The following is a 26,480-nucleotide window of genomic DNA, read 5'->3' on the forward strand; positions in this document are numbered from 1 at the left end:
TGGGAGGTCGTCGCCGACAGCGTGCAGCTGCTGCGACCGGTCGTCCTGCCGGCCGAGGAAGGTCCCTCTGCCAGCGGGCGCCCACTCGCGATGCGGCGTAGGGCGGCGGGTGGCGGCTCGGCTGCGGGCGTGGGCGCCGCGGCTCCTTCGCGGTGAGATGTTGTGAGCCGAGAGCAGCGAGCGGAGTACTGTACTCCCCTCCATAGCCTAGAACAAGATCTTGGGGAGAGCCGTACGGGCGTGTCCCCCCGCCCTGCACGACCTTCGTGTGAGGAGTAATGGAAATCTCTGCGCAAGAACAGTAGATCGTGGGGGTAGAGTCAGTAGATTAAGACTGGAGATCCTAGCGGATCTCTCACACGGACACGCCCAAGTCTCGCCAGTAGATCCCTCCTGTCCGGTTCCCCATTCAAGACTAAAGAACGAAGATTGAGATTGTGGATTGCAGATCGCTGAGCAGCAACACGGGCCAAAATGTGGGAGATAGCGATAGGAGATAGAGAATGCAGATTGTAGATCCTAGCGCCCAGCCATCCGCCCCAGATGTGAGATCGAAGATTGAAAATGGAGGTCGTAGATTGCTGCCGGCGGCGACAGTGGCCAAGTAGAAGATTGGAGATCGGAGACGAGAGATGGTCAGTGTGAATGAATCCAAATTGCATCTCCTTGAAGGTTTGAGCCCCCCTCCTCCCCCGGGCCCCCGAATCGAGATTGGAGATTGGAGATTGGAGATGGAGATCGGAGATCTGACTGAATCCGGCCTAAGATGACGACGTTGGGAGATTGGAGATTGAAGATGGAGATCGGAGTTCTGACTGGATCCCGGCCTTAGATGACGACGCTGTGGATTAGAGAGTATTGGAGATGGGGAGATCGGAGCCCACCCACCCCCTTAGTGGTGTTGATAGATGTTTTATAGATTTTTGTTTTTTTCCTGTGGTCTGTGCGCGGACGGCCCGGGGAGCCTGCGGCGCCATTTTAATCTGCGCTCCTCTTCATGGCCTGCGGCGCCTGGCTTGAGCTTGGAGGTGTAAACGAGTCCGCCAGGGCGGTCTGCAAACACGGAGCGCGCTGCGCGCGCGGTCTACGGAGGGATGCGGGCAAGGCAGCGGGAGCGAGACAACAAGTATGCTAAGGTGCGAGACGGGAGCCATGCGACAAGTTGATTCTGGGTGGTGGTGATGGAGGTTGGGGGCTGGACAAACATGGAGGAAGAGGCTAGATGGAGGTCAGGTATCGTGGTCGAGTACGAGGGGTGGGGGGGGAGGGGGTTCAACCTGGTGACGGAGGACTGTGGGTCATCGCGGGAACGGGCCCGCCGGAGGCGCGCCCGGTAGATCCGGATGGCTTCACACCGGTGGGAGGCACCGAGGCGTCGCGGGGACGCTCTTCTGTTCAGTCGACGCTCGTCGTCCACTGAGAACTCAGTGGTTGTCACCACTTTGTATTCTTTAATATTAACCTTGCGAACTCGTCCCCCCCGGCAGGGCTATGCAACTGTGACCAGTGTGTGCTGTCTACGCCTGAACCAGGTGTCAAATCTGCCGATGCGTGATCTGTGTGTGGGCCGCTCTGTGAGGGGTCCAGGCATTGTCCGACGGGTAGGGGGTCTGTGCCCGGGCGGTGTCCGGTGCGGAGTCTCTCTCTGATCCCGCCTGTGGTGTTGGGTGCGAGGTCGTGGAAGCTTCGATCCCAAGGGGGGGAGCTGATCCCACTCGGTAACCAACTCTCAGGGGCAGTAGGTGGGCGGGCTTCAAGCGCGCTCATCTCGAACGACAAGGCGTCGCTACGCGCGGTCTTCCGCGGGGGGAGCTTCGTCGACGGGTGCGGGAGCGCAGCGCAGACAGTGCTGCGGCGATGCCTCCGGCTGTTTGCGGCGGGCGGCTTGCTGCTCGCGGTGATGGCGAAAAACTCGTCTCGTGGCACACCAAGGGCTTAGGCTCTGTCGAGACGTGAGGCGTATGCGCCCAGGAGGGGAGGGTGCATGCGTAACGACGCTGCTAGAGATGCCTTTCGGGGCCCAGAGATAAAACTTCTGATGCCATGCGTGACCTAGTAGTGTCCCCAGCTATGGGCGTGTCCACGTTGGAGCCAGGTGTGGTGTGGACGCGAGAATAGCTCCGCCGTTCATGGAGGCAACCGATGCGAGTCGACTGGTGTGTGTCGTCGTGGTTTCGTATCAAGAATTCTCTCTCTCTCTCTCTCTCGTCGGACACCGCTCTGAAACAAGTACAAGAAAGTGAAAGAACAACACGGACAACCCAAAGGAGGGATGGGAGGACGGCGACGCCTTTAACACAGGATTGAAAAAGAAAGAAAGAAAGAAAACGGACAAGCCAAGGGAGGGATGGAGAAAGAAAGAAAGAAAGAAAACAGACAACCCAAGCGGGGAAAAAAGAAAGAAAGAAAGAAAACACAAAACCCAAGGGAGGGATGGGAGAACGGCACGCCGCCACCACACAGGGATTTTAAGGAGAGGAGTGTGGTGCGCTAGCCGTCGCCAGCGGGGAGGGATGGAGGACGGCATAGACGGGCCTTTTTTTAGCGGCGCCGACGCCAAAGTGCCCGCACACAGATGATGGTCGGCTCCGTCGCCGTCAAAATCGCTCGCGTGCCTGCCGACACAAGCCTTCTCTTCCCAACCAACGCCCGCCGGCTCACGCGCTTCATGATGGAGGAGACGTACGGGGGTTGCCGGCCTCTCTCTGCGGCGTGGGCGCAGCGCGGTGTGCTGGACGCGACGGCAGACTCCGACTTCTACTCCCGGCTGGCCTACTACGAGTCGATGCGCACCGAGGGCCGTCCCCGTGGCAGCATCTTTCAAGCGCTCGCGGCGGACGGCTCCCTCTGTGGCTTTGCCGACGTCGGTGCTCACCTCTGGCTGCCGAACGATGGCGTGCACCGACTGCCTGATAGCGAGGATCTGCAGCGGCTCGCCTCCACCGGGATCGGCGCCGACGGCGCTCCAAAGACAGACGTGGTGTTGCGGCCATACGTCTCAAACCTGGTGGTGAGCTCCTCGCTGCGGCGGTGCGGGATCGGGCGCCGGCTGCTCGCGGCGTGTGAGGAGGAGGCGGCGCAGTGGGCGGCCGCCTGCGGCAGCGTCGGCGGCGGCGGCGGCGCGTGCGAGGAGGTCTGGCTCGAGGTTTCGGCCGCGAACTCAAACGCCCTGAGCTTCTACTCCTCGTGCGGCTTCCGCCAGGCGGGAAGCACTCGCGGCAGCGAGGTGCAGCGCGGCGAGGGAGGCTTCAGCATGGTGGACGTGGAGCGGCGGGTCCTGTGCAAGCCGCTCGCGAGGCTGCGCGGGGGACATGTGCATGTGCATGGAAAGGTACATGTGCGGGCTGCCCACGCGCGGGCAGCCGCCCCGGCGATGTGCGCGCCGCCTGCGCGGGTCCACCAGGCGTACACGGCAGAAGAAGACGCGTGGCTGTGGGAGCGGCGGCACGAGCCTGCGGCGGAGGTTGCGGCCGCGCTCGGCCGCGGCGAGAAGTCCGTCGTGGCCCGCCTCGCGCGCCTCCGGCTGCCCTCCACCTCCGGCCACGCGCGCCTCTTCCACGCGCGCGGAGGCCAGAGGGAGGGGGCGGGGGCGGAGGAGGAGCCGAGCAAGGGTGCTCCGCTCCGGCCGGCGCGAGACTGCCTGCAGCGGATCGCACACGACCCCTCGCTGCGCAGCTCCGACTTCAGCGTCGGCTACCGCGACCGCTTCCGCCCGGCGGCGCTCGAGGCGCCGTTCGACGCCCCGAACGAGGCGGTGCGCGGTGGGGAGCGGTCGCTCGTCTTTGCGCTGCCCGAGCACCGCATCGAGTTCATCAAGTACCGAAGGCGCGTCGTCTGGCACAAGGGCAGCCGCACCGACCTCGTATTCGGCTCGACGGGGCAGTGCCGCATCCAGGAGGTCGTGGCAACCTACGCGGAGTGGGAGGAGGACCGCGCCGCAGCGCTGCGCCGTGCGCGGGCTCGGGCTTCACGAGCGCTCTCTCGATCGCTCGGCGGCAAGCCTGCTGGGAGGGAGGCCCTCGCTGCCTTTGGTCGGCGGGTGGGGCGCGTGAATGCCGGCGAGCTCACGGCCGCCGCCCTGGCGGAGGAGGCTCTCTCGCCCGCCTACTTTGGCGCCGACGGGGACGGCGGCGGCGGAGAGCCGAGCGCAGGGGGGGAGAATGCGCCAGTGGCGGCGGTGCTGGAGCTTGTCAGCACTCTGCCCGACGAGAGGGCGGCGTTGCGCGAGGAGCTCGAAGCGGAGCTCCGAGGGCGGATCGCGTCCAGCGCCGCGCGGGAGAGTCTGCGTGCGGCCCGCGAGGCGACCGTCAGTGCCAAGCAGGCGCTGGAGGGACGGCCTCCGCGGCCGAGTGCGCCCTGATAACAAGTTGTGTTTACTTACACGTACCACGTCCCCTTGACTATGGCTTAGAGCCGTAAGGTCCCCACACTGTGGGTCCACGGCGATCTGTCGACCACGAAATCGGAAATCGAGAAAAAAGCGGCGGCGGCCCACGGTTTGGAGATGGACGTCACACCCTCCACCGTCGAACCAACGCTATCTCTATGTGTACTGGCCACTACTTGTACTTGTGCACAACTAGTCTGGCGCGCACAAGTCGAACTCGTTCGCGGCGCACCGACGCGCGAGCCATGCCCCGTCGAACACGCGCGACACGACCTCCACCGCGAGACCGTTGCGAGGCAGGTCCACGATCAGCGAGCACGTCCCCTCGTCCGGCCGCGACCGCACGGCAAAGGGCACGCCGTCTCCTCGAAGGACCCGCGCGAGCTCGGTCAGATTCCCGACTGAGAGCACCTCCCGGTGGTCGAGCCACTGGTCGTATGTGCCGTGCGTCAGGTCGCGCAGCGCCTCGACGTACTCGGCGAGTTGCGAGACGTTGAAGGGCACCGCCGGCCGCAGCCCGTCGGAGCTCACCCAGTCGGCGGTGTCGTAGCGCACCACGTGCCACTCGTGGCTGTCCGGCCACTCCGCCCACGCCAGGGTCGTGCACGGCCCGTCCGCCATCGGCCCGCGGTGCTGCTGGACGGGCGAGCCGCCGAGGTAGCGGACGGCGAAGTCGATCGCCGCGCGCGGGTCGGCTCCCGCCATCGTCGTCTTGTTGGTGTCTGCGTCGCCGGGCGAGTATGCGACGCCGAGGTCGAGGCTCGGAAGAGGCGGGGCCGAGGCGCGCAGGCGCCGCCGGCGCTTGGGCGAGCAGAATTGGTCGGTGGAGGAGAAGCGCACGTGGCACGGCGGGAGGGCGGGCAGGTACCAGTCGCCGAGCACCTCGACAATGTGGCCCGTGCCTGGGATCGCGACGTAGATGGACTGGTACACGCCTGCGCTCTGGCCGGTGAAGAAGGGGACTCCGTCGCGCAGCAAGTCGGCTGCGATCAGGTCCGAGGGGCGGGCGTAGAAGCCGAGGTGGAAGTCGAAGTACTACGGCGGCGGCGGCGTCAGTGCCTTGCCGGGCGGATAGGCCGGCGGCAGAGGCGGCGGCGTGGGGGCGAGGCTGGGCGGGAGTGGCGGCGAGGGCGGCGGCGTGGGCGCCTTGCCTGGTTCCAGTGATGCCCAGTGTTGACGGACAGGTTGCCGAAGAGCAGCGTCATCGCGGCGGTGTGCGCGGCGGTGTCGTACGCCCCTCCAGGCTTGCGCGGGTTGGAGACGAAGCGGAGCTCGAGGCCGCCGCCGCGAAAGTCGGCGTGACGCGGCAGCCGCACGGACACCTCGCGCGGCGGGCGCTCGTCGGCTTTCCCAAGGCAGCGCGGCCGGCTGTCCGAGAGGAGGGTGGCGCCAAAGTAGCGTATTGCAAAGTCCGCAGACGACCTCGGGTCGATCGAGGCGTAAGAGTGGCCCTGCACTGTCGGCCAGGAGGGGCCGGGCCGGGAGGGGCCGCCGGCCGCCATCGACGGCGCGCGGCAGGCGAGCGGCAGCGCGGACGGAGCCCAGCCTGCGCGGGCGGCGGCGTCGCACAGACGAGCCACCCACGCCTGCGAGCTGGCGAGGCCGGTGCAGTTGTACACGGCGCCTTCGTCGAGCACGCAAGCGGGCTTACCCTCGATGCTCATCGTGCACGACTTGCACGCCGTCTTCGGGCGGCTGCTGTGGTGGCCGCACAGCGTGTGCGTGCGAGCGACAGCCTCGGCGAGGAGCGTAGCGCCCTCGGCCCCGCGCACGCAGGCGTCGATCGCATCGGCGGTGGCCGAAGGCACGCTGTAGCGCTGCAGGCAGGCGTGCGTGTTTCCCGGGATGCGGCTCGCGGCTGTGGTGTTGAAAGGGCGGCCGCCCTCGGCCTCGGCGGCGCAGCGCAGGAAGAGGAGCCAGTTCAGATGCGCGGGCAGGCCGCGGGTGTCCACGTCGACGTGCGACGGCCAGTGCTTGTGCGTGCAGAGCTGCGCCTTGTTGCCCACGCACTCGCTCTCTCCGTGGAGGCACGCGACGCCGCCGCCCGCCGTCCGCTCGCCGAGGAAAGAGAGCCTCACCTGCTCACCGCAACACGCCTGTGGGAGAGAGGCAGGGAGAGAGGGGGGAGAGAGGCAGGGAGAGAGTCTTGCCTCGACGAGTTCGCCCACTGCCTGCAGCACCGGCTCGAGCATCCGCTCGCACCTAATGGAGGAGCGGGCTCATTCACCGCTCGGCAAGAGAAGCAGCGCCGGCTCGCCGATCGCACCGGCTCGCATCGGGGCACTTTGAGGCGACAAAGAGGTCGAGCGTGACGCGGCGCGGCGGCGGCGGCGGCGGCGGCAACAGCGGCGTGGGAGGCGCGGCCATCACAGCCATTGGCCGGGTCGGCGGCGCCACCGCGACGGGGATGGGTACGGCGATGGGTGGGCACTCTGGCTTAGGCCACGCGGGATCTTGGAATGCCTGCACCTCGAAGCGATAGCACCCGAGGCCGTCTGCGAGCACGTCATAAAAGTTGAAGGCGTACACTGCGAAGCGGATCGAGTGGCCGGGCGCCGTCACGCGCACAACGCGCGGTCCGAGAGCGGTGAGATGCGAGTGCCAAGCGTCAACCTCTCGGGTGCCGGGAACGACGAGGGTGTACGTCACCGGAGGCGCGTCTTTCGAGCCTTCCGGGCCTTTCGGACACGTCGGCGCCGGGCGGCTGTCACACACGCCGAGGTAGTGGCTCGGAGCCGCGTGGAAGATGCGGCACAGCGAAGCTTGCTTGGTGCCGTTCACCTCTGCAAAGCCGAGCGACGTGAGGAAGTGTGCGCCGCTGGTGAGAGACGTAGCGTAGAACCAGGTGATTTGCTGGGAGACCTCCGGACGCGAGTCTGGTGTGGCGAGAGCGACAGCGAGGGCGAAGCCGAAGGCGGCTACCATACACACACATGTGTATTCCGGCGAAAGAAGAATTCGCGCGGTTGAGGGAGAAACTCCCCCCCGGCAAATGATCGCAGTGGGCGTCAGAAGAGTCGTCCTTGCGCGAGGAGAGCTCGATAAACTCGAGTTGCCAAAATATGCCGCGAGGAGTTGGTTCTTGCACTTGTGCAAGATTGGGCGTCTTCTGCAGCAGTCCCTTTGTTTGATGGGAGGCCCCAGGGTGGGGGCCACCTTGAACCCCTGGCCAGGGATTCGAGCGGAGGGTGCCCCGGATTCATCTATCCGTAGGGCCCCGGTACATTCATTAGAACTGATCACTTTGCGCAGCAGCCGTCCCTTCGCCACTGGACGGCAGTGCGCTGCGCTGTCGCTCTGTCGAGCACGCTCTCGTGCTTCGTTGTGACGCGGGAGTAAAGTTGAGAAGCAGCCCTCGACGAGACGACCGGCGCCGCGATGCCGGACCTCACCGCCGCCGAGCTCAGCATTCCGGCCGAGCAGAACCCCGATCCCGCAAAATCACTGGTAATTCCTGTCGACTCAACAGTGGTATCCTCTACCCGGCGCTGCATTCCGTGGTCGGTGGTGAACAATCCGGCCTTCCTCAATCTGCCGCCCCTCCTCCTCCAGGGATGCAAGCGTCGTGGGTCCAGATTCCGCAGTGGGCCGCCATCAGTGGCCTTCTCCCGTTTTGTGAGCCCGATCCCGCTGTGGCCAGCTACTTTGATAGACTCAGCGTCCTGCGGCTGTCCATCTTGGCCGCGGCGTGGCGCCGCATCCTCGGTGCCTTGTCCGACCTTGGCGTATTCGCCACAGTGCACGTGGATGAGGACGCCTGGTCTCCATTGCGCTTTGTGCACTGGCGACGCTGCAACGGCGACGCTGCAGCGGCGGCGACGCTGCTGCGATGGGGTACTGTAGCCCTTAGCTGCTGGACAGCACCTTGTGCAGTGGCAATGTCCACTGACTCATGGCACCAGCCTTGTGAAAGGAGCGCCGCTGTGGTCAGTTGCGCTTTGTGCGCCGGTGGCGCTGCAGGGGCGACGACACTGCAGCGGCGACGCTGCTGCGGTGCTGCGCCTGCACAGCACCTTTGAGCTTTGTGCACAGTGGCAATGACTCCCGGCACTTGATGTCCTCAAATGTCCACAGAGAGTATACTGGTTGTGCTCAGGTTGTGCTACATCAACAGGGTGCAACTGGAGAGGCTGCAACTAAGGGATGAAACAGCTTTGCAACTGCTGCCCAAGTTTTGTTGATGGGCTGCAACTGCATCCTGCCACCTTGGACACCTCGACACCTCAGAGATGCCTCTTGACAACACTCGACACCCGCTCGACACCCTCGACACCCTCAACACCCTCGACACTCCTCGACACCCCTCGACACCCCTCGACACTAAAAGCACTGAACAGTGCGCAGTGGATCACCATGTCGGTCGCGCCCTGCGAAAGGACAACCGTGGGCCGCGGATGCTTGCTCGGACGCGGCCCCGCCGCGCGAGTTGCAGGCCCGGAGGAGACCGACCCAGCTCATCCCCAGAGAGGCCATGCCAAGGGGTCAGCCCTTGATGTGGGTGGCTCTTTGGCCAAAACTTTTACGCATCATCTGGCCTACACTGTCTGACATGGCACATGGGGAAGACGCTGAAGGGGAGGAGGATGGCCCTTGCCGCGGCTGTGGCGGCGACGGAGCGGATCCCCAGGCTCGGGAGGGGGCAGACGCGGCCCCACTGCCGAGCCACATCCTCTGCCGGCCCAGTACCAATGGGGCGAGGTACCGACCAAGATAGCGCACAGGATGGCCGCCGCCATCCCCCCCGGCATTGCTGGGTGCGGCCGCATGTGCGCGATTGCGGGGCCGCAGCGCTGGCGACTCCGCGGGCTTTTTTCTCTTCTCTGACGCGACCAACGCTTCTGGGTACGAGAGCCAGGACGCGCTCGCCCTCGCCGCGTCGGGCGCGGCATCGCAGTCGCTTTCGCCCGGCATCGGTTCGTGCTGCGTTTTCGACAGACGACAGACGGAGTGCCGCAGAGCAGCGAGCACACAGGCACACAGGGAGCCGACCGTGAGCGGCTCGTTCGGCTCGTCGGCTCGGCGGCGGCGACGTGGACGCGAGTTTGAACAGATGTTTTTCTTTTCTGAAGATGACAAGGCGGATTTGAATCATGTAGTCCCCACAATCGCTGACGTGGGATCGCTTGTCATGTGAGAGAGTGCGTTGTGTTCTTGTTTCGTATCCCTTTCTCTTCCGTAGATGTATGTATGTAGGAAGGTGAAGAACAGCCAGGCTCGGACTGGACACCAACGCGGTATGGGTGGACGCGAGACAGATGATGACGACACACGCACGAACGACACACAGACAGACACAAACAAGCTCACAAGACACACAGCCAGCTGGCTGCCACACACCCTGAGTTGGCGTACACATAACTCAAGGCCACATCCTCCCTGTCGCCCCCCCCAGCACTCCAAGGTGCCAAGAGAACAAACGTAGAGAAGAAAACGGGAAAAAAAAGCTCCAGAAAGAAACAGATCGGAATCACCGTGCTCCGGGCTCCGGCGCGCTCACATGCTCCGCTCCTCGCTGCGACTGACCTCGCGAGTCCCTGCCGCGTCGCAGCGGCTCGCGCGCCCGGCGCTGCTCGCGCGCCGCGGGCTCGCGACCAAGTTCAGCAAGGCGCGCGCTGCAAACTTCTGGCGTCTCCATCCACACGTCTGCCGTGCGCTGACGCAGACTGTTTGCCGCAGGACCACGAATGGGTGAAGGTCGAAGGCAAAGTCGCGACGGTCGGTATCACCGACCACGCGCAGGAGCAGCTTGGCGACGTCGTCTTCGTCGACCTCCCAGAGGCGCGGCAAACGTGGTGACCACAGCGAAGTGCTGTCGCGCACTGAGATGGCGCGTGCCTGCGCACAGGTGGGCGCAGTCGTGAAAAAAGACGATACCATGGGCGCGGTCGAGTCGGTGAAGGCGGCGAGCGACGTGTACGCCCCAGTCTCGGGAGAAGTCACCGACGTCAACGGGGCGCTGAACGACGAGCCCGCATTGATCAACAGCAGCGCCGAGTCGGACGGCTGGATGTGCAAGGTCAAGCTATCGAAACCGGACGAGCTGGACGGCTTGATGGATGCGGATGCGTACAAGAAATTCTGCAACGAGTAGTGTAGCAGCGCGCCGAGACTGGGCAGGGAAGCGGTACGGTGGCTGGGCTGGGCAGGGTTGCGCCTTCCCCTTTTTGTCGCTCACATATCTGTTGTTAGATAACGTCTCTCGTCTGCTGAACTTTTTCGTCGCTGCTACCACACTCCCACGGAACTTGTGCTACACACGCGGCGACCTCAGACCGCTCCTGACGACGAGGTGTGCCGTTCGCGGCTGGCGCGTCCGAGGTCCGTGTGGTCGCCGCGCGTAGCGCGCGGGTCGCCGGCAGCCGGCACACATGTTCAGACTCATCACCATCAGCTCTCGCTTTCAGCCGGTGGACGCGAGGAGGCGGAGCCTGCCCGCGGCGAGTTGGTAAGACCAGCTCTGCGAATCCTCGGCGGCGCCGCCCTCCGCGAGCGTCGGCGCGAGGGGCCGGTGCAGCGACACGCGCCACTGGTCGCGGTGGCCGACTGCCCGCGCGGCCGCGCTTGGCGAGGCGAGGGAGGAGCGGTGCGCCTGCGGGCAGCGCGAGGGAGGAGGGAAATCAGCCGGGGCCGGGGCGTCGAGGAGCTTCGGAGGGGTGCTCCGCTCCTGCACCGCCAGCGGGGAGAGGGGCTGGGCGGAGAGGGGCTGGCTCGGCCCACACGCGTGCGCGTGGTCGGTCTCGATGCGGGCCTGCGGGCGGCGGCGGGGGGGGGGGCGGGTCACGCGAGGGAGGGCGCCTCCTGCCCGCCCGCCTGGGGGCGCAGCCAAGGACAGGCCGGGAGCTGCCTGCCAGAGGCGGGCGAGGGGCGGTCGCGCCTCTGCGTGCAGCCAGCGACCGAACAGTGTCGCCTCCGCCGCCGTCGGAAGCCCGCCGCCGGGCCCGCCACCCAGGGCGACCACGAGGAGGCACCGCTTCTGCTCAATGCCCCGCCACGCACCCGAGCCCTCCGTCTCCCCCGCCCCGCCGCCCGCCTCGCCGCCCGCCTCCGCCCCAGCGGCAGACACCGCCCCGCCCGCCGGCGCGGCCTTCGCAAGCTGCGCGTCGAGGTAGTCGGCCGCGTGAGCCGCGAGACACACCGCCGAGGAGAGGTGCATCAGCGGCGCACCGCCCTGCCACCGACGTGGCGACGCGCCGACGGGCGTCGCGACGCCGGGCGAGTCGCCAGGGGAGTCGCGCAGGCGCTTGTGCGGCGAGGCGGAGGGGGAGAGGACAATCTCGCGGAGGTCATCGATCAGCAGCGCGCTGATGGGCGGCGACGGGCGCGCAGGGGACGCCGCTTCCGACGCGTGTGTGCCCGCAGCGCTGCCCCCGCCGGCGGACGAGGCGGGAGCGGGCGCGGCGAGGTGGAAGCCGCAGAGGAGGTCCCGCAGCTGCTCGGCGGTGGAGACGTATTTGATTTGGATCAGCCGCAGCCGCGCCTCGTCGTCGCTCGCGCTCGCCGACGCCGCCGCCGCCTCGCGTGGCCTCACCGGCGGACGTCCCTCGACCAGCTCGCGAGAGGCGCACACGTACAGCGTCGCCTCTCCGCGCGCAGCACGGTTGTAGGCGAGCTGGAGGAGGAGAGAAGACTTGCCGCTGCGAGGCGGGCCGGAGAGGAGGAGCCGGGCGGGCAGCGCGTCGGCGTCAGTGCCGTCAGCGAAGAAGGACTGCATACGCACACATTTGGCGGGAGGGTCGAAATAAAGAATTCGCGCGCGGAGAAGAAGTCGAGAACGGCGAAGAAGAGAGAGAGAAGCGGTGTGCCGGTGTGTGTACAGCTGAATGAACGACTCGAGTGTAAAGAAAGAAAGAAAACAGACAACCCAAGGGAGGGATGGGAGGACGGCACGCCGCCACCACTCGAGTGTCGAGAGAGATTTTTAGCAAGTTTGTTTTGTACGACTCGTGACGGCGGCACGCGAGTCGAGAGTGAGTGGGACAACCGCGAGGTGGCATGAAGGTCGCTGCGAGAGTGGGCGAGAAACTGCCGCGCGCGCCGTGCATCGTCCATCGACCGGCGTGCGTGCCCGCCAGCCACAGGCAGGGCCACAGGCTAGGGTGCCCACAGGGCCCAAAAAAGAACGAAGGAAAAAAGGCATGGGGCAAGCCCCATCGCAGCACTTCGTGTCGGAGAGTCGAGATATTGTGATTGTGACTAGGAGGGAGGGACGCTGGGGATTCTCAAAGGTATACCCTTGGAATGGCCGGATCCAGCCTTGAAAGTACGAGATCGCGCGCGCTTCGCGCGCTGCACCGCCTGTTCTCCGGCGCGGCTGAGTGACGACGCGTGCCGTGTGCCAGCAGAGTTGGGCGCGCGCGGCGCGACGGCGCCGGCGAGGGAAGGCGCGGGTGCAGCGGCCGCCGGCGGTCGTACCGCTCGCCGGCCAGCGCAGCAGCGGCCAGCGCAGCGGCCGCCGGCGCAGCAGCCAGAGCAGCCGGTGCGCGCCTTGCGAGGCGAGTACTGCCGCCCGGCAGCCTTGAGGCGGCCGGGCGGCAGTACTCGCTCGAGCTTTGCGAGCCGTGCGCGCGCCGAGGCGCGCGCGGCGCGCGCCCGCCCGGCTGCCAGTAGGAGGCGGCGCAATATGGCCTATAGTACAGCCCTTGAGGAGGAGGAAGAGGCTGGCTGGCAGTGCTGTATGCCGCCGAGGGGCAGTTTTGGGGTGCTGTCCCCATCCCAGGGGGCTGCTAGCAGAACGCGTCCGCAGCCGGGACAACCCGCCCCCCCAGCCGAGGCCGGTCGAAGCCCACTTGGGCACAGCCATGAGGAGTCCTCTTGGTGCTCCTGGCGGCCGTTCAAAGGTCGGGCGCGCGCCGATGGGGGGGGGGGGGGTCTTGCTTGCTCCACACCGAGCGCCATCGGTCCGGACCGGTGCGCCCAATGAGGGTAGGCCTGCACAAGGTCTGAGCCGCGGGCGCTCGGCGCCAAGTGCAGTGTCACGCTCGCACGCGAAGGGGACACTGGGAAACCCTCGTTTCCTAGTCACTCGGTCCCCCAACGGAAGAGGCCTCGCTCCTATTGGAACACTCCAACATCAGATTTGCCTCGTGCGTCCCTTTTTGAGGCGGAAAGCTATTTTCTTTTGAATCCTGTGTGTGGGCATCCTACACAGGCACATACAGACAGCATTAATCAATCTCAACTTATGATAGCGCTAAAATTATCTCAATCTCGAAGCCATGCGAACGAAAGAAAGAAGGAAATTTCATGTCCCTGTCCCACTCCTTCCCTCCCCTCGTATCACATGCAATAACATACCAAAACATGCAAGTTCAAAAGGAAAACGCGTGACACGCAGCCCTGTGCCCCCAGCAGCAGCGATGCGGCCGAGGTCGGGACGCCGCCGCTCCGCCACCTTCCCGGCCGGCCAGGCGGCGGTCCCCGCGCGCGCCTACTGGGGCAGCTCGCTGGAGAGGGCCCAGTTGCCAGACACAGTCACGACCATCGGCGCATCCGCCTTTCACGGCTGCACACGCCTAACTTCGGTGAGCATCCCAGCGTCCGTGACGAGCATCGGCGAGAGCGCCTTTGCTTGCTGCACGGAGTTAACTTCGGTCGTCCTACCCGACTCTGTCACCACCCTCGGCGCTGGCGCCTTTGCTGGCTGCTCGTCCCTCGCCTCGGTGAAGCTGCCGCGTGGCTTGCTCGTTGTGAATGCGCGTGCCTTTGCCTGCTGCACCTCGCTCACCTCAATCAGTCTACCGGAGACCATCACAACAATCGGCGAGGGCGCCTTCAGCGCCTGCTCCTCGCTCACCTCGGCCGCGCTCCCAAATTCCACCCGGTCCCTCGGCACGAGAGCGTTTGCGCGCTGCTCCTCGCTGGAGCGCGTGGAGATGCCCGCGGCCATCGCCAGCATCGGCGCGAGCGCGTTCCTCGGGTGCTCCTCGCTGGCGCACGTCCGCCTGCCGATCTCAGTCGTGACACTCGGCGAGCGGGCCTTTGACCAGTGCTCCTCGCTGGCGCACGTCGAGGTGCCCGTTGGCGCCCGCGTGGGCCCGAATGCCTTTCGAGGCTGCTTGGGGCACCTGCAAGACGGGGCGGCGGAGAATATGGGCGAGACCCTCCCCAGGGCGGGCTGGTGGCCGCCGTCGCCGCGCATCGCGCGGGCGCCGCCGTCAACCCCCAAGCTTTCGAGCCGCAGGTCGCAGCCGGAGTGCGAGGTGTACGTGCGCGGCACCTACCCGTCTCGCCACTGTGGTGGCGCTGGCAGTCGGCCGTGGCACCTCTCCTATCGCAAGCGCAAGCTGCGATTCCTGGGTGGGACGAGGACGACCTACCGCGAGGTCTCATCTCTTCAGTTGTACGCTCTGTTGGTAGCGCTCATCATATGTTCCCCGTTGTACTCTGTTTGGACAGGTCGAGATCGAGGGCTACGAGCGCGGCAGCATCGTGGCGGCGATGGTCAAGAGCTGGAAGCGCTACGAGCTCGAGCTCGAGCTGGTCAACTTGGGCGCGGACGGGGCGCTGCGGCGGCTGCGGCTGCGGTGCGTGTCGCGCGACCTCTTTCGGGTGCTGCTCAAGCTGCTCAGCCCGCTCCTCGCAGAGCCGCCGGGCCGCGCGCAGGCTCGCCTGTAGAGCGGGGAGAGGGCCCAAAGCCCAAACAGCGCAAACTTTGTGAAAAGTAGCTATGTGAAACGTCACTTGTCAGACACTTGACACTTGTCTGATCTCTCCGCGTGACTGAGTCCGGTGAGTGTCTCGCGGTTTTTGAAAGTACATAAATCTTCAGACTGACCCCCTCCGCGCGGCGTCTTCATACTCGCTCTGTTTGAACGCGCTTTTGGGCGGACTGCCCGCGGTCTGGGGCGAGTGGCGTCTGCGCTCCGCCGCCTCGTCCGGGGCCCCGGCGCGCTCTCGCCCGCCCATGCGCCCCGCGCCGCCCCGCCCGGGGGAGTCGCGGGGGGGGGGGGGGGGGGTAGGGGGGGGTATGATCGCATTCGATTCGACGATTCGTGGGTTTTAGGGGGGGTGATCGCATTCGATTGGGATTTGGGTTAAGACATAAGAGAGCGCTGTCCGACTGAGTCTGACTGTTACCTGTTAGTCGTGTCGGGCATGGTCTGCAGCAGCTGCAGCGCCGCCTCGCACAAGCGGTCAAAGGCAGCTTCGCCTCGCGGTCTGCCGCCGAGCATGTGATTGCACATGTTGAGTGTGCAGGGGGGGTGCGCTGCGACCCGCGTGCAGCACGGCCGCCAGGGCGTTGGCAGACCCGATCCCGCTGACGCCGCACAGCCTCTCGAGGAGGGCGTCGCGCAGCACCGGCCCGATATAGGCAGCCCGCCGCGGCCGGCGGCAGAAAAATCTGACCTCAGCGACGCCTCGGCGGGGACGAGCGTCCCAGCTGGGAGCACGGAGCAGGCCCTCGCGTTGATGTATGATGAGCGACTGGCATAATAAGGAATTTCCTTCTGACAGTACACCTTTTTTCACCAGAAAACCTGGTAGAGGAGGACCCGCGGGCAGTTTCGGCACCAGCCTCCGGCCAAGAACTGTGGCAGCGCCCGCACGCTCAGTTCTACATCACTCCTCAACGAGCACATTCGAGGCTCACCGGGTTCAGGAGAGCTGACTGCTGCAGAGAGGGCCAGTTGAGGACAACCAGGCACACGAGAGGAACCAGCTCCGGAATCCAGTTGGTGCCGACGAGCCAGGCACTCTTCTTGACGTGTTTGGCACCTTCGATCGGCATGAGGAGCTCACACACGATCCTTACAATGCACGAACCCATCGCTCCCAAAATAGCTCCGACAAGGGTCCAGGCCTGGGACGCGCTCAGATACGCGACGGCGCTGGACGTGCGCCGGAATGTCGACGGTAGTATGGCCCCGAGGAGCACGAGTAGCAGCACGGTCATCACCAGTGAGGCAGTGCGCCGCACATTTCCACGGACATTCCCGCGATCATGCGCTCCGTGATCGCAATCGGCACCAAAGGGAATCGGGTCGTCCGGGCGTCCACAATTGATTGCTGAGAATACCGCCCAGAGCAGTACAAACACCGACCACAAGACACCGCAAGTGTGGGCGGCACGTCGCGCCTTGGTGTAGGTGTGATGGCGAGCTCCGTTGTACCCGTCGACAAATGGATCTGCCAAGCATCGCAGGAATGCCCAGAAGAAGAATGCTTCGCTGAGCGCATTCAAGAAAAGAGGCACGAGTGGCGATGGAGTCCCGCTCAGTTCTCCAGCAAAGAGGCTGGCTCCCCAGCATGTTCGCATCAGGCAGAACAGAGCTGCAAGGCCAAAGGCAGGCCGTTGCCGTTTGCGGCATGCCATGAAGCAAAGGGATCCGAGAAGGGCCATAGCGTACAGGCCAACACTTACACCGGTGAATCCAATGCAACGAGCAGGGCCAATGCCACCGCCACCGCCACCACCGCCACCACCGCCGCCGCCGCTGCCGCCGGGGCCGTCACCGCCGCCGCCGGGGCCGCCGGGGCCTTGCGTGATCATCACCTCCTATCTCACAGGCTGAGACTGCACTGCGCCACCGCACGCGCTGTGTCCGCCGCGCCAATCGCCCCGCGTGACTGTTTCGGCCGAAGTCTTTGGCTCTTCGAAAACAGGCAACCGACGGTCCGGGTGACGGTCCGGGTGCTGGTACTGAGGTTCCTCGTTCGGGTACGGCTCTATATCGTGACAGCTGTGTGAGCTGTCCTGATGGCGATAGGACTACCGCTGGGATGTCGTTGGTTCGCCTCCTTCCGTTCGGCGTGGCTCACCCTTGTACAAAACTCAAGAGAAGAAATCTAGCTCTGACAGTGACTTGGGCTCGGCAGCTTGTCGACTACCAGCCGACGCCGGAGTCGGTACCGTAGCCGAGATGGAGAGAGAGAGAGAGAGAGAGAGTTTGTTGCCGAGAGGATGGTCGCCGAGGGTGTCGAAAATGTCATCCCTTGTACGGCTCTATGTGTAGTATGTATCAAAGGTGAAAATACAGCCAGGCTCGGACGGGACACCCTCCATGCTGTGAAGAGGCGCCCGGTGCATCCGATCCTACTCTCGCTGCCCACGGGCGCGGCCTTCATCCAGAAGAACCTGCGCACCACCCTGACGAGAGAGGGCATTGGCACGCGTGGGCCTCAGAGACAGAGTTGGCGGTGGGGCGTGGGGGAGAGAGGTGGAGGCGCGGTGAGGCACACCCTATTTTTTCTCAGCAAGACCTCCCGGCCGGTAGACACACAGATGCGTGCCCCGCTCTGCCACAAAGAATACAAACACAAAACGGTGCACAAATCCGTCACAACCGCGTGGACGCCTACGCTCCACCGGTTCGCATAGAGAGAGCGGCCCCTCGGCAACTCTGTTAACTGGCGCCCACATCCACCCACATCAGTTCCGTCCGTGTTTTTATGTGCCGCCCAGCCTGCGGCTCAAGGGGGGTGCGGGAAGGGGGCGACGCGGCCGCGGCCCGCGCCGCCCAGACACGTGCATGGTTGCGCGTCTCGAGACGCGCAGTGTGCTCACGGCACAATCATGTCCCCGCCGTAGATGAGGGCGCGACGCTCCTCGAGGCCGAGCCGGCCGAGCTGGCGGTGCATGCGGTTGAGGGCGACCGAGCCCGTCACAAAGTCGGCCGCCTGGAGACCGAAACAGGACTCGTGTGAGGGCGGGGCACCCTCCCAGCCCAACCCTCTCGCCCGCTCGCCCACCTCCACGGGCGGCAGCGAGGCCGGCAAATTGAGCGGCGGCGGCGGCAGCGGGGCCGGCGCCGCGGGCGCGTCGGAGTCGGCGCTCCCGCCGGTGCGGGCGAGCATCGCGGCCGTCACGGCGGCGAGGGCGGTCGAGCGGAAGTCTGGTCGCGCCGCGCGCGCGATTGCAGCGTCGTAGACGGATCGCCACTCGCTCAGCTCGCGCCGGAGCAGCTCGGTGGCGCTCTCGAGGACCTGGCGCGTGGTGAGGAGCACCGTCCGCTTTGAGTGGAACCAGAGCGTGCCGTAGTTTGGCTCCGCGTTGATGCAGAGCTGCCAGAGCCGCTCGACGTCCGCGTCGGGCGCGCCGACCAGCATCATGAGCCGCAGGTACTCGATGAACGAGTCGCCGTACTGCGGCGTGAACTCGATGGCGAAGTCGAGGAAGTTGTGCGCCGCCTCGAGGTTGAAGCAGTCGGAGAAGGGGTTGAGGCAGATGCGCGCGCCCTCGCACCACACCTCGCCCGACTTGGGAACCTCGAGGAGGGCCTGCTGGAAGACGCGCAGCTGGTGGTGCACGCCCGACGCCTGCTCGAGCTGGATGAGCACCGCCCACAGCCGGCCGGTGCCGCGGTGCACCTCGAGCGCGCGCCGCGCCTCCCGCAGCGCGCGGCTGGTCGCCTCGGAGCGCATCTCCAGCAGGACCGACTCGAGAAACACCTTCCACTCGGAGCGCGCCGACTTTCGCGCCGAGCGGAGCAGGCCGCGCGCCGCCTCGATGTCGCCGCGCAGCTCGTAGAGCCGCGACTGCTCGAGCATCACGATGGCGCGCGTCTTTGGCGGCGACTCGGCGAGCGCGCGCTCGAGCAGCGCCTGCGACACGTCGAAGCGCGAGTAGCTGAGCTCGGAGCGCGCGCCGCCGAGCCAGACCTTCCAGCGAAGGTTCGGCGCGCACGCGCCCACCGACTTGACGTATGCGCTGCGCGAGCGGGCGAGGTTGCCGTTCCTCTCCTCCACCTGCGCCGCCTCGAACCACAGCTTCCACACGAGGTCCTTGGAGATGTGGCGGACGCCGCGCTCCACGTGCGCCCGCGTCGCGTGGACGAGCTCGTGCCGGTTGGGCAGCGCGCACTCGAGCAGCCGCATCACGCTGAACCAGAGCGGCCCGTAGCGCGGCAGCTGCTTGAGCCCCTCCTCCGCCACGCGCAGCGCCTCCTGCGGGTGGCCGCACCGCTGCTCGAACCGGCACGCCTCAAACCACACGGGCCCGTACCACGGCGCCGCGTGCAGCAGAAACTTGAAGACGCGTCGTGCCATCGCCGTCTCCCCGGCGCGCGCCTCGAGGAGCGCGCCCTCGAGCACGGTGCGCCACGACTGGTTGACGGGGACGTACTGCAGCTGGGAGAGGAGCGAGCGCGCCGCGCGGAGCTCGCCCATCCGCTCGAGGTGCTTGATGCCCTTGAGCATCAGTGCCTCGTGGTAGGGGCAATGCCGCAGCCCGAGCGTGAGGATCTTCTCGCAACGGCTGAAGTGCCCTCGCTCCTCCTCCATCTTTGCAAACTCGAGCCACGCCTGCGGCGCGGTCGGCTGGAGCTGCGTCGCCATCCGGTAGAGCTGCCGTGCTCGCCCAAAGCTCTTCTCGCGCTTTGCGAGGTCCGCCATCTCGAGGTGCACACGCCAGTGCACCGCCTCCGGCAGGTCGTGCAGGCACCGCTCGGCCAGCTGCTGCGCATAGCGCGCGCCCCGCACCTGCGTCTCCTTGGAGCGCAGCGTGTGCGAAAAGTCCTTGTACACAGCGCGGGAGCGCGGCGACATTGCGAGGTCCTTGCCTCGCGCGTCGCCTCTCCCGGACGGATCACAGGAGGAGCAGTACGAGGGGCCCGGGCCCGCGCCTCCGCGCGCGCCCATCTCGCCGCTCCTCAGGGCGACGCCCGCCTGAGGCATCGGCACACCCACCCGTCCGGCGCCCATGCTCCCCGCGGCGGAGGGCATCTGCTGCCGCTGCATGCCCGCGGCATCGAGCCCGCAGCAGGAGCCGCCGCCCTGCAGCGCGGCGGAGGGCGGCCAGCCGCCACACTGCGGCGGAAGCGCGTACTCCCTGCCCTGCGCTTGCTGCGGCATGTGCGAGAGCGGCGGGGGCGGGGGCGGCGGGGGCGGCGGCGGGGGGGGCGGCATCTGCTGTCTAGGCTGCTGTAGCTGCTGCTGCTGCGGAAGCGGCGGCTGGTTGAAGGGCGGGAACGCGCCCGGCGGCCGAAGGTGCCCCGCCTGCTGCTGCGCCTGGAAGGGGGGCAGCGGCAGCGGCAGCATCGGCGGCTGCGAGCCCTGCCCCATGTGCACCGGCAACGCGCCCGGCAACGGCGGCATGCCACCCAATGCCATGTGCTGTGCCGGCGCCGGCTGTCCGGCGACGCTGGGAGACGTCCGCAAGGAGCAGCGCCCCGCGCTGGGCGGCCGCGTGTGGGGGCCGCTGAGGGCGGCGCCGCTGCAGGTGGAGTCGCCGCCACTTGAGCGGAGCGAGCCGGCAGAAGCGCCAATCGAAAACTGCGGCGCGCCCATGCCGTACGGGACGGAAGGGAGGCCTCCGCTCGGCGGCCGAACGACGGCGCCGCCACTCCCAGGCCGCGTCGGCAGGGCGCTTGATGAGGCAGGGCTGCCGAGGCTGGGCGGCGGTGGCGGCGGCGGCGGCGGCGGCGGTGGCGGCGGCGGCGGCGGCGCACCCGCCCGGCTGCTGATGGATGCCGAGGGCTTGCACGCGCCGCTCGGGATGTTGGTGTGCTGCTCGTGGTGCGCGGGGCCGGCCTGCATCGGCTGCGACGCCGACGGCGCGCCGACTGTCATGATGCCGCCCCAAGACTTGGACGGCGAGGGCATCTCGGGGCCCCAGACCGGGCCGCCCGCGGCGGGGTCGGGCAGCGCGCCGCCGCTGCCGCCGCCGTTGCCGCCGTTGCCGCCCCAGAGGTTGTACCCGTTGAGCCCCGACGGCGGGTCGCTCGCGGTGCGCCGGTGCGTGGGTCGGGGCGCCTCGGCTGGAGCGGGAGGAAGGGGCTCGACGGGGCCAGCCGCGCGTGGCTGCTCCCAGGAGCCGACATCCAGCAATCGCAACCGGTTCGCCAGATCGACATCCTCGATGCCAGCGCCGACGAGCTGGTGCGTGGCCGCATCGGGCGCGCCGCCAAACAGCGAATGGCCCGAGCCGGCGTCGCCGAAGAGCGAGTCGATCTGCGAGCGGACCGCAGCCTGCCCGTCTGCCGACCCGCCGCCGCTGCCAGCCTCCGGCCACGCCGCGGCCGCAGCAGCGGGCGCCACCGCGGGCGCCGCGGGTGCCGGCGCTTCGGAGCCGATCTCCGCCGCCTCTGGCGGCGCGGGCGCCGTGGCCGACGCGGCGCGGTCGGACTGCGCCTCGGCAGACCTTGGATTGGGGCTGGTGGTGGCGTCGCGCTGGAGCCGCACGCACAGCATCGCGTGCGCCAGATCGCCGGCGGCGGAATCGTCGCCGCCCATCTGCGAGGAGGCGTCCGTGCCGACCGTCGCAGCCACGGACGTCTCGTCCTCCTCGCCCCCCTCCTCGTCGTCGGAGCACGCCGATCCGGCGCTCAGCCGCTGCGCGCGGTCGTCGGGCGAGCTCAGCTTTGCGATGGGCACGAAGGCAGCGACGTACACCTCCTTGCGCGGGATGGTGGCGCTGACGTCCTGGTACGACGCGCGCGCGCTCCGGGCGGTCAGTTCGCCGCCTCCGCGCGCCGCGCGCCCGCAGGGGGGGGAGGGGGGTCGCGCGCGCACCGCAAATCGCTGGCAGCGGTCGCCGCGCAGCTGCGCGGAGGCCTCGGTTTTTTCACCGAGGATGCGACAGATCTCTGGCTCCGAGACGTCATGGTTGTCATCCGTCGGATCGTACAGCTGCCGCGAGAAGACCTGCCAGCTGCTCGTGCTGTGCGTAAACGCGAGCGCGGCGCTGCTGCCCGTGGGGTCGACCTCGGTCGAGCCGGCCGCTGCAGGGTCCACCCCTGCAGCAGCCGCCTCCGCCCCGGCCGGGCCGGTCATCCGCCCACAAGGGGAGGGGCCTCGCCAGCGCTGGAAATTTCGAGAGCTCTAGGCGCTGGCTTGACCGGGCTGGAAACGAACGACCTGTGAATAGTGCGATTTCGAGCCCGAAAGGGCGGCCCGCCCTCGACCTTGCTCTACATGGTAACGGATAAGAAGAGAAACTCTATGCACCGGGACACGCTGTGGTTCAGACGTCCCCCCCCTCGACGCAGTCGAGTGACTCACATGAATAGGGAGGAGAAAGTGTCCCCCACATATCACCACAGACGCAGCACAGGCAGGGGCTCCAATCCTGTCCCAGCCTGGGGGCCTCGGCTAGATCTCCAGTGGGGAGTGCGAGGGCTGGATCGACTGCAGCGAGAGTGTGGGTTGTGGACCGTCCCAGGGATAGCGTGTGGCATAGATGTTCCCCTGGAAGCAACCCCTGCCTAGACGAGTACAGCTAAAGAGTACCCGGGGCTCCCCACACGGAGGGCCCTTGCGGAAATCCCCGCAAAGCACCGGCATTCCTTGCCCAGCTCAAACTCGGCGCAGTCTCGGCCGGCGCGCGCTCCTGCGCGGCCACCTAAATTCCCGAGTCGCTGCACCCCGCCAGAGCACCCACCCACCTTGCCGCCACAAGCAGGAGCGGCGGTAGAAGTCGAAACGTGCGCCGCACGGCCGCCTCGCTTGAACGGCCGCTTCCGCAGAGTCGACCGATAGCCGCCGCGCTGCACACCCGGCCACAGCCTGACCACCCCGCGCGGACACAGGGCGCACTGTAGCCCTGCTGGACTGCCCGGCCGCTCACACACCGCCTCGGCCGCCCACACCAACGCACAGACCCGCCTGCGCCCGGCGGTGACTCGTGCGACCGCTGCCCCTGCAGGACCATGGACGCCGGCGCGGACGCTGACGTGGAGATGGAGACGGACGAAGAGAGCGCGGACGAGGGCCGCAGCGGCGAGGAGAGCGAGCACGAGGGTTCTCGTCGTGAGAACTTCGACCCTGTCGTGGATCGGCAGAATCTCGCCCGGTCGGACCCGCATGGACCCTTCGAGGTCACCGCGCTCTGGGAGCTGCTGAGGTCGCCACGCTACGAGGTGACCGTTCCTCTCAAGGGCGGTGGCAGGCGTGCGCACGCGCCCGCACCGCCGCGGGCGTTGGGGGAGGGTGGGATCTCACACTTCCGCTCTCTCCGCTGCCTGCGCAGTTGCCGAGTCAAGCTGCGCCTCGGCTGGCGCTGGGCCGAGCTGCTCGGTCTTCTCGCCGCGGCCCTGGACAAGTCTATGGCTGCACTCGCCGGCGGCAGCGGCCCTATCGACCTCGGCGATGCGCCGTGCTCGCGGTCGCAGCACGCCAACGCCATCCTCTCCCACGCCACCTACCTCCTCGGCGTGGTCCACATGCAGAGCCGAGGCGGGCGCCCGCCGCCACCTCGATGCACTGTCCTCCCGGCCAAGTGCACCATAAAGGAGAACTCGACCGGCGTGCCCGCCGAGCAGCTGCTCTTTGCATGCTTCCACAGCGATGCGTCGGCGGTGCTGCGACTCCTCCTCGCGCGCTGGGCCGACGGCTCGCCGGATGAGGCCACCCTGGCTCAGAACAAAGGGCTCATAGACGAGCTGCGCGAGGCCGGGACGCGCATCGGAAGGTCCCTTCCGCATGAGCGGAGCTCACTGACCAAGGCGCAGTGGCGGAAGCAGGCGTTGCTGCTCCTCAAGGGCTCGGGCGGCGCCTTCCTGCAGGAGGAGGCGAGCGGCGCCGTCGATGTGCTCGAGAACCTGTGCGACTACCTGCTCCATGTGTGGAGCTGCCACAAACTCGCCGCCGAGCGTGCCACCGAAGGCGTCCCGTCGGAGGTGATGGAGTATGAGACCTGAGGCTGCGGAGGTGACGCCTGAGGTACCGGCCCGTGCACAGCGACTCAGCCGGCGACCGCCACGGGCTCAGACGAGACCTGTCGACGCGTTCCGGCTCACCGCAGCTTCACCGTGGTCATCGGGCGTCTGTCGACGTCAGGACCACCCATACAGCTCGCGGGTTTGAGGTCGCAAGAGCCAAGATGGTGGCGTTTGGACATCCCAACCATCACACACGACAGCCTGTAGGTGGTGGCGGGACGGCGCAGTGTTTGTGGCACTCGGCAGTAGGCACCCGCGGCACGGCCCCGCTGTCGGCTCGCTCGCGGGCTGCGGAACCGGCCCCAGAAGGGGACGGTCCGGGCAAGTGTGGCAGCTCCTGCGCTAGTATGGGCACCCTCTATCATAGCACTACTGATCCTGGTCATTAGAGCTGCCAGGGATAGCGTCAGGACAGGCCGGTAGGAGTCAAAACCTTTCATATTATTTGAGACATCACGTGGGGCCCATACTCGCTCGCACAACGAGCCAGGCCGCCTGCGCCTCTCGTGCCTGCGGGATTTCGTCTTTTAAGCCTTGCATTCGCTAAGGATGGTTTAATAGATCCCAAAACGTCCTTCCTCCACGCTGGCGGTCTCAGAGCCAGCGCGGCCGCGAGCCCCGCGCCGAGCGACAGCCGACTCGTGGCGAGAGCAGAACTGGGCGCAAATACGTTGCCGTGGCAGCCCGACTGGGAGCGGCGGCACAGTAGCGAGGGCGACGGGTGGCAGAATGGCCTCGGCGCACGGTCATTCGGCGCGCCGCTTCGGCATCGGCGTCGGCATGGTCGCCTTGCGCGTGGCGTGTATCGCGACGCCGGAGACAACCGACGCGCCAGAGAGAAACATCATGCCCGAGACCGGCTTCGGAAACACGATAAAGGAGAGGCAGATCGAGACGAGCTTGCGGCTGTTCGTCGCCACGACCGCCGCCGTGCCGCCGTGGGAGCGAGTGAGGGCGAGGAAGCAGCAGACGCCGATCCACGACGAGGCGCCGTACAGGAGCAGCCGCCCCCAAGGCAGCCCGACCGGCACCGCGTCGACCTCGCCGGTGAAGGCGATGGCTGCGACGACTGCGGCGAAGGCGATGCCTGGAAGGGGCGAGGGGAGGGTGAGGAGAGCGAGCCGCGGTGCGCCGCTCTGCCCGCGGGGCGGGGCGGCGGCGCCGTTTGTGAAGAGCATCACATGCATCGGCGTGAGCAGCGGGTGGGAGCGCATCATCCGCTCCTGCAGCAGCACCTGCACCGCATCGCAGCAGACCGCGAGCATCAGCAGCGCGAGGCCCACCCAAGAAGTCTGCTGCTCCTCCTCCCCGCCCGACGGCTCTCTCGCCGCAGATCCGTGCGACGCGAGCGTGAAGCCGACGAGGCCGCAGCAGAGCAGCAGCGCGGCGGCGTGGTCCCACACAGTGTACGACTTGTGCAGCAGCAGCGAGCCCAGCGCCATCGTGGGGAGGAGCTTGCACGACTTGACGATCACCTTCACCGGGAAGGAGACCCAGCGGAGCGCGACGTTGCCAGAGACGAGCGAGGCAAAGACGAGGGCGGAGATGCGAGCGAGCGGCCAGAGCGGCGCGCGCGCGCCGCCGCCGCCGGCCAGCAGGAGGTAGGCGCCGGAAAGACTGGAGCAGACGCCAAACTCGTACGCAGTCACAACGAGCGGCATTTTCGCGGGCATCGCGTAGAGCATCTGCTCCTGCAGGAGCGCGTGCGCGACGCCGGCGGCGACGACCCCGCCGCACAGCATCGCGAGCCGCGCGCCGCCGGACGAAGCGGCCGGCTTCGACAGCATCGCGGCCTGGCACATGCAGAGGTGCCGCTGGCGATAGCTGGACAGAGAGACCACTTCTTCTTCAGGTCAGTAGGCAAAGCGTCGGCCACGAGGGTGAGATCTCAGCAGCAGCCGGCTCGCAAGAATTTTAGAAGAGCGCGCACAACACTGGGCACGGCACTGGCGCGCAACAAGAAATCGTGGCCCCTGGCATTCTGGATTTAGCCCTTTGTGGTGGCGGCGCGCCGTACTCCCATCCCTCCCTTGGGCTGCCTGGTTTCTTTCTTTGTTTCTTGATTTAGGTTGCATGCTTGCAGCCGCCGTGTGGTGGGGAAAGAAACCTGGGGAGCGGCGCTGCCTGCCCCGCCCGCTGCCCCGCTGCCACCGCCACAACCTCCTCATCAAAACGGAGCAAAGGCAGAAAAAACTCAATCGCCCGCCCAGCACGCAGCAGCCATAGAGCCATTCGCAGCATGCACTAAAGCCCTACCTTTCCATTGTGCCGAATCCTGAGGGAAAAGGTCTCTCTTGACATTGATTGACCGACCGGACGCTGGAAGAGCCTCTCTCCCGCGCTGGCGAGGCCTCTGCTCCCCTGGGCGATGACCGGCCCGGCTGCCGGGGGCGGCGGAGGAAGTGAGCAAGGAAAAACACCTGGGCGAAGTTAGATCTAAAAGAAAGAAAGAAGACAGACAAACCCAAACGAGGGATGGGGGAGGAGGACAGGGTCCA

The 26,480-nt window shown here is 66.7% G+C and overlaps 6 protein-coding genes across 6 annotated transcripts; 3 read left to right on the plus strand and 3 right to left on the minus strand.

The window, feature by feature from the left end:
- Positions 1-7,765: 7,765 nt before the first annotated feature.
- On the plus strand, positions 7,766-8,428 carry EMIHUDRAFT_201242 (hypothetical protein; the record flags this gene model as incomplete). Its single annotated transcript, XM_005789293.1, has 3 exons — positions 7,766-7,891; positions 7,972-8,221; positions 8,301-8,428. The coding sequence occupies 3 exons, from the start codon at positions 7,766-7,768 to the stop codon at positions 8,426-8,428; spliced, it is 504 nt and encodes a 167-aa protein (XP_005789350.1).
- Positions 8,429-9,864: 1,436 nt separating this feature from the next.
- On the plus strand, positions 9,865-10,598 carry EMIHUDRAFT_433753 (glycine cleavage system protein H). Its single transcript, XM_005789294.1, has 3 exons — positions 9,865-9,992; positions 10,064-10,165; positions 10,233-10,598. Exons 1-3 carry the CDS (start codon positions 9,885-9,887, stop codon positions 10,476-10,478), a joined length of 456 nt encoding a protein of 151 aa, XP_005789351.1. The 5' UTR covers positions 9,865-9,884; the 3' UTR covers positions 10,479-10,598.
- A 3,145-nt stretch (positions 10,599-13,743) lies between these two features.
- Positions 13,744-14,442, plus strand: EMIHUDRAFT_62938 (hypothetical protein; the record flags this gene model as incomplete). Its single annotated transcript, XM_005789295.1, has 1 exon — positions 13,744-14,442. A coding segment is annotated over one exon (699 nt), but the record flags the coding sequence as incomplete, so codon positions are not given.
- Positions 14,443-17,599: 3,157 nt separating this feature from the next.
- On the minus strand, positions 17,600-19,879 carry EMIHUDRAFT_415043 (pre-mRNA splicing factor). The gene is made up of 2 exons (XM_005789296.1): positions 18,077-19,879; positions 17,600-18,004 (listed from the first exon to the last, which is right to left on the minus strand). The coding sequence occupies exons 1-2, from the start codon at positions 19,868-19,870 to the stop codon at positions 17,888-17,890; spliced, it is 1,911 nt and encodes a 636-aa protein (XP_005789353.1). The 5' UTR covers positions 19,871-19,879; the 3' UTR covers positions 17,600-17,887.
- Positions 19,880-19,974: 95 nt separating this feature from the next.
- Positions 19,975-22,165, minus strand: EMIHUDRAFT_449153 (hypothetical protein; the record flags this gene model as incomplete). Its single annotated transcript, XM_005789297.1, has 6 exons — positions 21,836-22,165; positions 21,506-21,745; positions 21,143-21,274; positions 20,773-20,908; positions 20,295-20,634; positions 19,975-19,990 (listed from the first exon to the last, which is right to left on the minus strand). Exons 1-6 carry the CDS (start codon positions 22,094-22,096, stop codon positions 19,975-19,977), a joined length of 1,125 nt encoding a protein of 374 aa, XP_005789354.1. The 5' UTR covers positions 22,097-22,165.
- A 2,351-nt stretch (positions 22,166-24,516) lies between these two features.
- On the minus strand, positions 24,517-25,863 carry EMIHUDRAFT_449154 (hypothetical protein). The gene is made up of 3 exons (XM_005789298.1): positions 25,611-25,863; positions 25,164-25,457; positions 24,517-25,022 (listed from the first exon to the last, which is right to left on the minus strand). The coding sequence occupies exons 1-3, from the start codon at positions 25,782-25,784 to the stop codon at positions 24,729-24,731; spliced, it is 762 nt and encodes a 253-aa protein (XP_005789355.1). The 5' UTR covers positions 25,785-25,863; the 3' UTR covers positions 24,517-24,728.
- Between the last annotated feature and the right edge of the window lie 617 nt (positions 25,864-26,480).

Source organism: Emiliania huxleyi, assembly GCF_000372725.1.
Source record: "Emiliania huxleyi CCMP1516 chromosome Unknown EMIHUscaffold_13, whole genome shotgun sequence".
NCBI classification, from domain to species: Eukaryota; Haptophyta; order Isochrysidales; family Noelaerhabdaceae; genus Emiliania; species Emiliania huxleyi.

What these genes read in the sequence shown, in the direction of transcription:
- EMIHUDRAFT_433753 (XM_005789294.1), top strand. Translation starts at nt 9,885, where the DNA reads ATGCTCCGCTCCTCGCTGCGACTGACCTCGCGAGTCCCTGCCGCGTCG. An exon ending in TCGCGACCAAGTTCAGCAAG is followed by an intron (nt 9,993 to 10,063) that starts GCGCGCGCTGCA and finishes TGTTTGCCGCAG; the next exon opens with GACCACGAATGGGTGAAGGT. An exon ending in TCTTCGTCGACCTCCCAGAG is followed by an intron (nt 10,166 to 10,232) that starts GCGCGGCAAACG and finishes GCCTGCGCACAG; the next exon opens with GTGGGCGCAGTCGTGAAAAA.
- EMIHUDRAFT_415043 (XM_005789296.1), bottom strand. Translation starts at nt 19,870, where the DNA reads ATGTCGCCGCGCTCCCGCGCTGTGTACAAGGACTTTTCGCACACGCTG. An exon ending in CCTCGCTGCCGCCCGTGGAG is followed by an intron (nt 18,005 to 18,076) that starts GTGGGCGAGCGG and finishes TTCGGTCTCCAG; the next exon opens with GCGGCCGACTTTGTGACGGG.
- EMIHUDRAFT_449154 (XM_005789298.1), bottom strand. Translation starts at nt 25,784, where the DNA reads ATGTGCCAGGCCGCGATGCTGTCGAAGCCGGCCGCTTCGTCCGGCGGC. An exon ending in TGACTGCGTACGAGTTTGGC is followed by an intron (nt 25,458 to 25,610) that starts GTCTGCTCCAGT and finishes TTCCCGGTGAAG; the next exon opens with GTGATCGTCAAGTCGTGCAA. An exon ending in CGCTGCTCACGCCGATGCAT is followed by an intron (nt 25,023 to 25,163) that starts GTGATGCTCTTC and finishes TTCACCGGCGAG; the next exon opens with GTCGACGCGGTGCCGGTCGG.